Source organism: Sceloporus undulatus, chromosome 5 (assembly GCF_019175285.1).
Source record: "Sceloporus undulatus isolate JIND9_A2432 ecotype Alabama chromosome 5, SceUnd_v1.1, whole genome shotgun sequence".
Taxonomy (NCBI): domain Eukaryota; kingdom Metazoa; phylum Chordata; class Lepidosauria; order Squamata; family Phrynosomatidae; genus Sceloporus; species Sceloporus undulatus.
In genome coordinates, this window is record NC_056526.1 from 166,407,300 (window position 1) to 166,419,539 (window position 12,240).

General features: G+C 40.7%; 1 protein-coding gene across 1 annotated transcript; it reads right to left on the reverse strand.

Annotated features, from left to right (window-relative positions):
• Nucleotides 1–4,862: 4,862 nt before the first annotated feature.
• On the reverse strand, nt 4,863–10,001 carry OSTC (oligosaccharyltransferase complex non-catalytic subunit). The gene is made up of 4 exons (XM_042470300.1): nt 9,765–10,001; nt 8,291–8,384; nt 6,904–7,101; nt 4,863–5,838 (listed from the first exon to the last, which is right to left on the reverse strand). Exons 1-4 carry the CDS (start codon nt 9,901–9,903, stop codon nt 5,820–5,822), a joined length of 450 nt encoding a protein of 149 aa, XP_042326234.1. The 5' UTR covers nt 9,904–10,001; the 3' UTR covers nt 4,863–5,819.
• Between the last annotated feature and the right edge of the window lie 2,239 nt (nt 10,002–12,240).

Below are 12,240 nucleotides of genomic sequence, written 5' to 3' on the forward strand. Positions count from 1 at the left end.
ATGGACGTTATCAGACAAGGGAAATTGGAAGTATAATGCAATGGCAATCCAAACACAATCATGGGGTTTCACATTATTGCATGATAGACTACCACACACAATTTCAGGCAATGACAAACTATTTTCGGGCAATGGGAAGTCAGTTCGAATGCAATTCAAATTCACATAAATTCACTGCACTATCGAATTCACATGAATGCGTTCTGTCGCCACTTTCTTTTCATTCGAAATTAAGGGAAATTCCTCCCTTGTGGTAAACTCTCATGAGTACCTAACTTGTTGAGGGCAGTTAGCTCACACTTTGTAAACCGCTTAGGGAGTGCTCAAGTGCACTGATAAGCGGTATAGAAATGTACTTGCTATTGCTATATTGCTGCCTGAGGCCAAAAAACAAGATGGATTTCCGTGTACATGAAAATCCATGGGAAAATTCCCTTCTTGATCTATGTACAAATTCTAGCTGGATTGGCAGCTGAATCTTTCAAGCAATGGAACAGCTTATTCCACTAGACCTGAAAGCAGAAGACTAGTTTAGAGGGCCCAGGGAAGCTCACATGGCAAATAACTCTCTCCCAGAGATGTCATGGGGACTTGGGGGGGGGGGACCCACCCAAGGTGACCCCCTAGGGGGGGGGGTGACACCACTGATCCCCAAATATCTGCTTTTTGGCAGAAATAGGTTGTGGCTTTTGCCTGTGTCCCTTTAAAATATGAATGGGCCAAGGCTAAGTGTGAAAAAAAGGAGAGGCTTCAGAATTTTTTTTAAAAAATTAAAATTTAAATAATTTAAAAATATTTTTTAAATTTAAAAACAGCACAGCTTACCAAATGTTCACTTTAACCCCACGAAACAATGCACATGTAAATACTTTTAGGCGGTGCGTAGGATGTTGTAATATAAAGGTATACTGTAATTTTAATTTTCCCAGTTATGTCACAACTATTGCCATTGGCATAAATGATGAGCAGCAGTATTCTGGTATATTTGAATTTTAAAATCCTCATGAAGAGAAGCTTATTGTATACCACAGAGGTCTAACCAAAATCACCAGAACATAGATAGTGGCTGATGCTTTCATATAAGCTGAAGCTGAAAACAAGGCACTCTGGCCTGTGACAGCTCCCAAGAACAGAAAATCCATATCAAGATTGGAAACATGTGTCCTCCAGATGTTGTTGGAGTGCAGTCTCCAGCATTCGGCACCATTGGCTAGAAGAGCTAGGACTGGTGAGATTGCAGTCCAGCCATGTTTGGAGGGCCACATGATTCCCATCTGATTTAACTACTGATGCCATTCTGAGGAATGTTCATGTGCCTTCCCCCCACCCCCCAAAAAGGAAGGAAAAACAAACTACCACGTTCTTTATCCTCTCTTGGTCATGTGACCATTGACAATAACAATCATCACTACATTTTATAAACGGGAGTCTGCCCATAAGAAAGTGCTTATTCAAGTGTGTAGCTTGGATTGAACTGACACATTCCTCTCTGTTTATCCTCATATCCTTATCCTTACTTACTGTAGGTTTACATAGCATATATCTTTATATACAGCCTCTGGTAGGTTGCACAATGGGTAGGAGTATTTGTTAACTTGCTTATGCTTAATCTGTTCTGCATTCATTTCAGAGTAGGGTGCAATGATTTCTGGTGATATGCTGCACAACCTGAGTAGGCAAAATAAATAAGACCGGTGTGTGTGTGTTGCTTCAGTTTAATGTTTTGTCTACTTTTGCTCATATTATCCTCAAAACTGTGCTACTTTAAAGACATTGCAGCAGGTCTTTAAAACTTCACACCTCTCACTCACAAAAAGACGCTGATCTGTCAGTAGCTCTTATATTTCCAGAATACTTAACAGCTTGCTTTTGTGAATTTTTTTTATTGAACACCATAAAATTAGAGCTTAGCAATAACTGTGTCCTTAGAATATATGGCTAATTAGCATATTTGTAGATACTATGGGAGTTACCTTGAGAAACTATTTGGTTGAAACACGGGGTAAAAATGATGAACATAAAAATATATTGCTCGAAGGGTGTACAATAAAAGCATCTCCAGCAATAGTACTGAGTGAAAAAGAGCCCTATAAACACTACTTATATATATGTACAGTGGGTCACTGGTATCCACTGAGGCTTGGTTCCAGGATCCCCGGTGGATACCAAAATCTATGGATGCTCAAGTCCCATTAAATACAATGGCACAGTAAAATGGTGTTCTTTATATAAAAGGGCAAAATCAAGGTTTGCCTATGGGAATTTGTATATTTTTAAACTATTTTCAAGCTGTGGATGCTTGAATCTGTGGATAAAAAATCTGTGATAAGGAGGTGGAAGGGGGGGAACGAAAAGTGAAATAGTTAGGCAAGTAAAAGCAAACAAGCATACTAAATTCTGAATTGATGTCACATGACACTATAAAACAACGTTGTTTACATTTAAAGTTTTTAGTCCAGTTTTGATCAAAACTGTCTTTTCTCTTGCTATCCAAATTTCTTTATTTGGATACAGCATGAATAAATCTCATTAACTTTAAACACTCTATATTCCAAGAGTCAGCAGGAGGCAATGGCAAACGTCCTCTGAACAAATCTTGCTAAGAAAACCATGTTAGGTTCACCTTAGGGTTACCATAAATTGGAAATGACTGGAAGGCACAAAGCAACAAACTCTGTAATCCACTTTTGCACACAGAATCTGTGCAAGCAGTGCCATCTGCTGACAAAATCATGTAACTGGTTTTGCATTATGTTTTGCATACTGTACCTCTATTTAACCCAATGTTGTGTAGTGGTTTGAGGGTTGGACTATGTCTCTGGAGACCAGGGTTCAAATTCTTGCTTAGGCATGGAAACCCACTGAGTGACCTTGGGCATGGCACACTCTCTCAGCCTCAGTGGAAGGCAAAGGCAAATCCCTTCTGAACAAATCTTGCCAAGAAAACCTCATGATAGGGTCACCATCAGTCAGAAACTACTTAAAAACACACACAAAATACCTTCATTTGAGGCCTGTCCCATCAATGAGGATCAATAATGTCAACATTTTCTGTGTATTTATTCTCAAACATAAAATCCCACTCTATGTATAAAGGCCCTGCATCTTCTCTGTTAATTGATCAGGCTTTTTAGTGAATCTCCAGTGGTTTCACAAATAGCCCTCTATTGGGGGGGGGGGGTATAGACCGGCTTGGTGTAGCATCCGCATGCTTGACACTGTGACCCTGCCCCCACGGCACCATTTTGGTGTGCACCCATTTACATTGTGGCGCAGAACCCATGGAGACATTAACTGCCATTTATATTTGTATGTCTGTGTTTGTGTGTGCCTTCAAGTCACCTGTTGACTTACAGCAACCTCATGAATTTTTCATAAGGGTTTTCTTAGGCAAGGAATACTCAGAAGTGGTTTCACTTTTCTGTTATTCAGTGATAGGGGTTGTACTCACCCTGAATGATCAGGTGTGCAGCTTAGGTATGTTCCATGAACAACTTTATCACTTATCGTGAGATGGAATACCTATTATTACTGTTTTCTGCCATGTATGGTTATTCCAGGATTGGAATAGTCTGGTTATAGTGGATTCAAGATCTATTAACTTCCAGGATGGGTAACTGAAATGCATGTGTGGAAATCAAGTGGCCTTCCAGACACTGCCAGACTGCAAGTCCCACCAGCCCTAGCTGACACGAATGCTGGTAGCTGCACTCCAAGAACATCTAGAAGGCTGCATGATTCCAACCCTCTTGTAAATTCATTATATACAGATCTGCCTCTGAAGACAATACAGAAGGCTCTACTTGAAGAACCTGTCCCAAATAAACTGGACAGTCAGTTAAGTTCTACCCCAAAGATTCCTTTCCAGACATTCCAGCCTTCTGAGACTGAAGCAGTTCTTTGCAGTTAGTGACCAAACTTTGACATTCCTTCTTTAGACTCATGCCCCTGATAAAGTTGCTCTTTCAAGGATGTTCATGTCCAAGATCCTTTGCCTTAAACAGACAGCTATTAAGAGATGATTTTCAGTGATGGCATCCCACATCTAGGACACTCTTCTCCAAACAGACTTGGGAAGTATCTTAACTATTGCCAGTTAGGCACTTCACCATGGTCTTTAATTTTCTCTTTCCCAGAATTTAAAATTTATTTTGTCCTGCTGATTTTCTGGCTGCTACTTTACCACCTAAAGGCAGGCAGCACTGAAAGCCACATAGCATTGTGAATGGCAGTTTTAACAAGCCAATTGCCTATCTCATTTTATCTAGGGGGGGGGGTACACATCCAGGAACAAAGTACATTCATAATACTTAGAATAGATTGAAATCAACAAAACTTAGGTTAGTCATGAAAAATTTATCCCAGTGATTTCAACTGGCCTCAGTCCAACCCAATGTGAATATCAACTGAGCCTTGGTTACTTACAACAAACAAAAAGAGAGACAGACAAAGAGATGGCAAACTCATTATGAGAAAACTTGCCCTGCCACAGCTAAAAGCAGTATATGGTTTTATCAAAAGGCTTATTATACAGTGGTGCCTCGGGTTACGAAATTAATTCGTTCCGCCATTCCTTTCGTAACGCGAAAATTTCGTAACCCGAAATAGCTTTCCGTTAGCGCTGGAAGCCTATAGCATTTGAATTTCGCGCCGAAATGAATTTCGTAACCCGAAAAATATTTTGTAACCCGAAACAGTTTTTGCCAATCCAACTTTTTCATATCCCGGAAATTTCGTAACCCGCTCATTTCGTATCCCGAGGCACCACTGTACCTTGAATATGTTACTCTTCCTTTCCCATCTGTATAATAGGAACAGAGATCTTGTGAGGAAGTAAACAATGGAGAAAACACTCATGGTAATTTAGTAGAAAAGATGTTTAATATGTCATATTTTTGGAAAGGAAGAACTACTTTCACATAATTTTGCATGTTTTCCCCAATCTCTTAATTATATGTGGACTTTCCTTTGCACATGTTAACCTACTATCGTTCAGGTCAACGGTAAGGTTACCCAAGACATGTCTTTGGCAGAACACACATGGCCCATACAGAGAAACTAATAAATCTCCAAAAACAGGCCAGATTCACTGCCATTACAAATGTACATTATCAAGCATCCAAACTGACATGAAGCCGTGCTCCTTCCCACTCTGTGCACCATGCGAAGTATTCTACGCTACAGCATCAATCATCTATTTGGGAGGGTGGAAGTATTTATGTATTCTCCACAACTTTCCAATTCTCTCTGATTCCATGTTCTCAAAATGTGATTAGCACTGTCAGGCTGGACTGAATTACCCAGTGATAGCCACAAAACCACCTGCTATCCTTGGTTTTTTTGCTCTAGATCAAACTCTTTGGTGACAAACTCTTATTTCCAATTTATTGACATATTTTAAAAAGTCTATTACTATTCTCCCCTCCTAACTTACACAATTTATTCTCTCATGAAGAGACAAAACAAGACATGGTGTAAAAAGGATGTACAAAATTATTAATTTGAGCTTGTATAATGGAAGGAGAGAATAGAAGAAAACCGGTGTTGTCACTTTGTAATGCAATTACATTTATGTCAGTGACACACCTCAACATAACTTTTTTTTTCACAGTGGAGAAAAATAGACACAAATCTGTTAAACAAATTGTAAAAAACAAATGTTGCTCTTTATATAAGAAGAAATGAGAAATCAGCCTTGTCCTTAGTCCACTCTCTATTTTCTTGTCTTTTCGGAGAAGTGTTTGGGGCTCTGGAGGTTTTATTATCCAGTCCTCTTCAGATGAAAAAGCAAATCCAATCTGTTCTTCACAGCAGTCACACTAACCCATTAAGTAGCCCCTAGAATAAAAGAAAAGAAAGATCTAAAGATATCTGTACATAAAATAAAAGGAATACTAAATAGCAGTGATCAAAACAGAGAGGAAGAAACCCTTCACAGGTACTTGGGGGTGGGGGAGGTATATGCTCCATGTAACTAGACCCTGTCAGCAGCCTAGTCAGAGTATTTTTTACTTGCTGTAGCTTCCAAACAGTTTTCAAAGGCAGCCCTACATACAAGGTGTTGCACTAATCCAAATGAGACATACCAATAATCGAGACATAGCCTATCTGATATCTCCAGGAATGGGCACAGCTGGCACACTCTTGGCCACTGTCAAAACCGGCACATCCAGGCTCAGATATGAGACCATATGTACATCCAAGCTGTGGACCTGGGATTTCAAGGGGGATGTAACCCCATCCAGCACAGCTTAAATCTCTATCCCCTAATCTATTTTATGACCAATCAAGAGCACCAGTGTTTTCTGGACTACGTTGCAATTTGTTCTCATTCAGTCAATTACTTGACAACAGAAAATGGTTTACTCCTGAAAGAGCTTCCTTGGGATTAGATAGAAAAGAGAGATGGAGTTGGGTGTCATCAGCATATTATGATAAACTCTCCCATTGGTTTCCTGTATACATTAAACAACAGGAGGAACAGTACCAAGCCCTGAGGGACTTCACAGGACAACAACAAAGGTACTGAATGGGAATTCCCAAGTTGCTACCTTCTGAGTTTGCCTCTCTAGGAATGACAGCAACCATTTTAAAACAGGGCCCCCAAGTCCCATTCCAGAGGCATCCCAGTAAGACACTATGGTTAATAGTATCAAAAGCCAGTGAGAAGTTCACCAGAACCAACAGAGACATGCTTCAGTTCCCAGCATTGGTCTTCCACCAAGATGACCAAAGCCGCCTCCATCCCACAGCCAGGCCTGAAGCCAGAATGGAACTTCAAAAGCCACTTGTCAAACTTCAGAATATGCCACTTTCTTTTCCCCCTTAACCCCAGTTATGCTTTTGGGTTATGATGCAGTTTAGAAGGAAGAGTCACAATTATAAGAGAAAAAACTGACTTACGGTAATTTCATCCGCATGAACACTCTGGCCATAAAGAAACTCAAAAGAACGCTGACAAAGCCAATAAAGAGCAGCAGGAATCTATTCAGCTTTGGGATATTTGGCGCATTGGAACGATCAAGAATTATAAAGCCAAGGCCTCCCATTGTGAAGAGGAAGCTGGAAGCGAGCCCTTCCATGATATACTGTCCATTTACTCTGCATAAAAAATGAGAAAATATTAGAAATAAAAAATAAGTGACAAACAAATCAATTAACCAACTAGCAAACTCAGAGCAGGTGTAGCTTCAGGTAGAAGATGAAAGAAAACAGATCAAATAGTTATTGAAAAAGGGCCCTTTTTAAAACAATTACAAGAATGCTTCCATGACAAAAACGGAAGCGTTCCCCTTTAATAGCGCCATCCGCGATCCCACCAGGAGCCTCCCGTCGCAGATCGATGACGCTGGGGTGACGGGAGCATGGCGGAACTGATGGTGTGCGATAAACTCCTAAGACATTTACCAACTTGTTGATATCCACAAGTGACCAAGAATTCCACGCAAGTCACTGACCTGGCTTTCTCCACAGATAACATGGAAATCAGGAGGGCTCACAAAAGAGGAACAGACTGCTCTATCAACTGGAGGTCTTTACTTATCTGTAAAGGAAAGTAGGGAGGGTGCCAGTCTAACTCTCCCTACTTTCTTTTCCCAGACAAGTAAAGACTCTTCTGTTTCGACAGTCATTTGATGAGTGACTATATGAGGTCTGTTCACCTAAACAATGTGCTGGGTCCTGCTAACTGTTGTGCTGATGTGTGTATGTGTCTCAATGATATACGTTTTAATCTGCTTTTAAAAATTTTATTGTATTTTATTAATTTTTAACAATGTGTTTGTTAACTTGTTGTAAGCTGCTTTGAGTTCCAAAGTGGGGGAAAGTCAGGACAGAAATAAATGTAGTAACAACAATAAGAAGAAGCAGCAGCCTGTATTTCTGTGCTACCACCCTCCTAGCAGATGAGTAAATTATTTCACTCCTGATTTGCTATTAGCTACTTACAAAAATGAGTTTGAATTACTGAATAGTATACACAGAATTTCATTTGTTATCCTTGTATTTGAAAACTAACTGTATTAAAATAAGTTTAGGCACCCTTATTTTTTGCTTCTCATTCCTAACTATTCCTTTTTTCCCCTTTTCTTGAGATAATGATAACTTATGAGTGTAAACAATACAACCGAACTGAACATGAAAGATTGGTAAAAACCATGCATTTTTATTTATTTACTGACTTGCTAGTACTCTGCATTTTAACATACAGTCCAACATGCAGAGTTTCACTGACAAATCCCCTCCACGGTAACTTCAGGAATTAGAGATTATGTCAATATAAAACATCTACCTGTAAGCCAAGAATGCCACTGGCCTCTGATGCCCATGTTCATCAGTCATTGAGCCAACACTGGGAGGTTCTACAATCACATCATAGATTATTCCTAAAGGAAAAAATATATACTTAGTTAGGAAGGAAGGCTTTACTACTAGTCATAAAATATTTAGCTGAGCATCTTCTGTGAAAATTCTTCATTTGGAGGAGGAGAAAAAGCGGTTGGTAACACATTGTCAGGTCTTAATATAAAAGGAAAAAGCAGTGTGTGTTTTGGGTGGCAATGGAAACCCAAAGGTGCCTCTTGTTAAAGCTGGCAGACCGTGATCAGGGATTTCCAGTAGCTTCTGGGTTGAACTCAAATATTAATAGAAAAACAAACAAGTTATACTTCCAAGAATATTTGAACACATTAATTACTTATATAGTTAATGACACCATGAGAACTCACATGAATTTCTGTGCCCCCCCCCCCTTTTTTTTTTTTGGGCTGGCCTTATATTCTACTATGAGTTTCCATTAAAGCAGTCACCAAATGCAATGCCTCTCAACATTTCACAGGTGAAAAACAGGACACATGGCTGAAGCACATCAGAGCGTGGTCAAAACTATGACTGCATCCAGGCATGATGAATGAGGAAGAACACTCAGAGCTACTATTACAGTCAGTCCTCACATTTGCAGATTTGATTACTATGTTCTCTCTAGGAACCATCAGGTCGTCCAGAGACATGCTATGGGAAGGGGACCATAAAGTTTCATGGGAGGGCCTAGAGACTCCTAAGGAAAACACCTCTCTGCCCATTTCTAGGTCTTTCAGCACGATTCTATGATCAAACTGAAATTTAGGTACAGTATTGAGTTGTGAATGTTAAGGTAACAACAAGCTATAAAGAAGGATGGTGTGTTTTGTGCTCTGGTGCCACAACAAACTACAGTTCCCAGAGGTCCGTGGCCTTGAGCCAGGGATGTTAAAGTGGGGCCAAACGGGATTATTTCTGCAGTGCTCCTTGGGTTGCATCCGCACTGCAGAAATAATCTGGTTTGGTTCCACTTTAACTGCCGTGGCTCAAGGCCATGGACTTCTGGGGATTGTAGTCTTGTGATATTATTTAGACTTCTGTGTCAAGGAAGCTCTGGTGCCACAACAAACTACAGGTCCCAGGATTCCCTGGCACTGATCCAGCGCAGTTAAAGGAGTCTCAAACTGGATTGTTTCTGCCGTGTGGATGCAGCCTTAGTTTGAAAGTGCTGCAATGTCCTTTGGAGAGACTGGTTTTCCAGACTAACATGACCGTGTCTTTGAATGCTTTGAAATCAGTTTGCAGCCACTGAAGTATTCCAGTTCCAGGTGAGGCCTGGCCAAAGCAGAACTTGGAGGGATGCCATATTGAGGAGGGAGCAAGCTTTTTTCCCGCTGCTGCAGAGATTCCGTGTTCTATTCTCTGGAGCAGCAGGAAGAAAGCTCGCTCCTTTGTTGACCCTTTACCTCCGGTGATGAGGAAGTAAGAGACCACCACCAGCGCGTAGACCGTCATGGCCGAGGGCATGTGGACCCAGCCCGGGCGCTTCAGCTTCACGTTGGGGCACTCCAGCACCGAGAACGGCACCCGGTACAGCGTCTCCATGCCTGCGGCGGGACTCCCTCTACTCAGAACGACTTCGCTACCGCATTGACCCTCCACGGCCACCGTCCCAACGCTCTAGCTCCGAGGCGCTACCGTAGAGCAGCGGTCCTGAAAGGGAGATAAAACAAATTCCTCACCAAAAAAACAAACCCCCCGCAAGACGTTGGTTAATATAAGACACAGTGCGGCATAATACAATGAATAAATATGAGGGTCGTTATATACAAGCGGACGGGTTTTTCCCCCTTTCCCTAGTGTGCTCTCCCCGTGTTATGGATCTTCCAAGACCTAGAAACGTAAGACGTGGCCTTTGCATGGATCGACGTGGCCATACCTGGAGGACCTTCCCGAGAGGGAGATAATGAAGCCACGCCCACTGGGATAAGCCACGCCCACACTCCGCGCAGGCGCAGAAAGTTCTTGTCGTTCTCATGGGCAGGAGAGGTGACCAGACACCCTCCCTTTCCAGGACATGTCCTACATTACAACCTTCTGTCCGGGAGGAGTCCCAAAATGTCCTCCATTTCGAGCATAACTAAGAAGCATGAATGTATATTTAATATTAGTGAGGTTTTGTAAGATTTTATTTATTTACTAATGCCCTACATTTTGGGGTGCTCTCCTCCTCCTCCTTTGAGGCTACTACCAGTGTGACCAGACGTCCTCCTTTTCCAAGACATGTCCTACATTTCAACCTTTTGTTCGGGAGGCATCCAAAAATGTCCTCCATTTCGAGCATGACTAAAAAGCATGAAATTATATGTAATATTAGTGGGGTTTTATTTAATTTTATTAATGCCCTACAGTTTTCTTGAATGTCCTACATTTGTGGTGCCTCCCCCTTTGGGGTTATGATGATCAGTCATACTCCTTTTTCCAGGACATGCCCTACATTTCAACCTTCTGTTCAGGAAGAATATCAAAATGCCCTCCATTTTGAGCATGACTAAGAAGGATGAATGTAGTATATACATATTTAATATTAGTGTCTTGGTAATGGCCTACATGATTTCTCACGAATCTCCTATATTTTGCAACAGCTACCAAAGTCTTCCTTGGTTGTTATGACCCCTGGTCACCCTAACCCTGAGCCTGCAAGGCCTGCTTAGTATTTACTTTTTACTCAAGTTACCTTCTTCATTCGTCAGACTGTCACAGGCATACAATGATCAGTGTAGACAGTAATCAATGTTTGGAGGGAAGGACCCAAATCAAAGCTTCGAAGGTTAAGACCAGCACTGAGAATTGAGCTCTGAAGCATACATTGTAGTGCAAGTGAAAAGTCTGGCCAACAGGCACTGGCCATAGAAGTGCACTGGAGGAGCTACAAATGCCTTGTAGAGTATTCTCTCTAGGAACCTCTAGGCCTTTCGGTGCAACTTTTAGTTAAAGTTGACCATAGAGTTACACCTAGATATTCCTAGAGAGAACATATTAATCAAATCCATGGATAATCAAATGCGCAAATATCAAAGCCGCAGATATAGAAGGATGAGTATAATACATATGGAACTCAGATTAAGGCAACAAGGCCAGCAACTTCTTGTATTGAGTAGTTTTAAAAACCTGCCAAGCGGCATACAATCTAAAACAGCATTACATGATTAAAATATCTCTTAAACTTTATTAATTCCCTCTCCAGACATGCAGCATGTTTACTTCCTGTTGAAAACAATGGACACTTTTCCTAACTAGCAAGGTGTTGTATCAAAATGTAGTCAAATGCTATTTTGTTATATACCTTGTTTTTTAACCTCATCCAATTGAGAAATGAACATACTATACATTCCAAAAAGATAAGGAATTTTTTTTTGTTGCAGTCATCATCCTTTAAAATCGGTACATGGTCTAATAACTTCTTTAAAATAGTTCTTACTTACTGGAAATTTTAATGTTTCCTAACTATAAAGCCAAACAAGATATAAAAGCACATCCTGAAAAATATACTTTCAGCATAAAAAGGAAAGAACAGCAGCTTGCATAACCTTTAATTTTGTATTTTTCACAATTCTCAAACACACACACACCCTGTTGAGCTGGCTTAAAAAGATGTCAAGATTATGGTAGTACTGGAATATATGTACAAGGCTTAACAAGTTCATTTCAGAATGTAAGGGGAAAGGTTTTCATTATTATGTAGGCTGTACTCTATCCTCAATAAATAAATCCTCTACCTACTCTCTGATTAAGCTAAGTTGTGGTTCACAGGCCAGTCACTTCATTCCACTGATTTACTTTCTCTTCCATCGCATTCTGGTGGCATGAGGGTTTTTTTGCTATCCATAACAGCTTCCAAAGTCACACACTCTCCACCCCCAAAAAGCACACTACATGGAG

Bases quoted from the DNA above. Each gene is read 5' to 3' on its own strand.
- OSTC (XM_042470300.1), bottom strand. From the start codon at position 9,903: ATGGAGACGCTGTACCGGGTGCCGTTCTCGGTGCTGGAGTGCCCCAAC. The intron at 8,385-9,764 runs GTAAAGGGTCAA...TTTTTCCTTTAG, and splicing joins TTACTTCCTCATCACCGGAG to GAATAATCTATGATGTGATT. The intron at 7,102-8,290 runs GTAGATGTTTTA...TTTTTTATGCAG, and splicing joins GTGGCATTCTTGGCTTACAG to AGTAAATGGACAGTATATCA.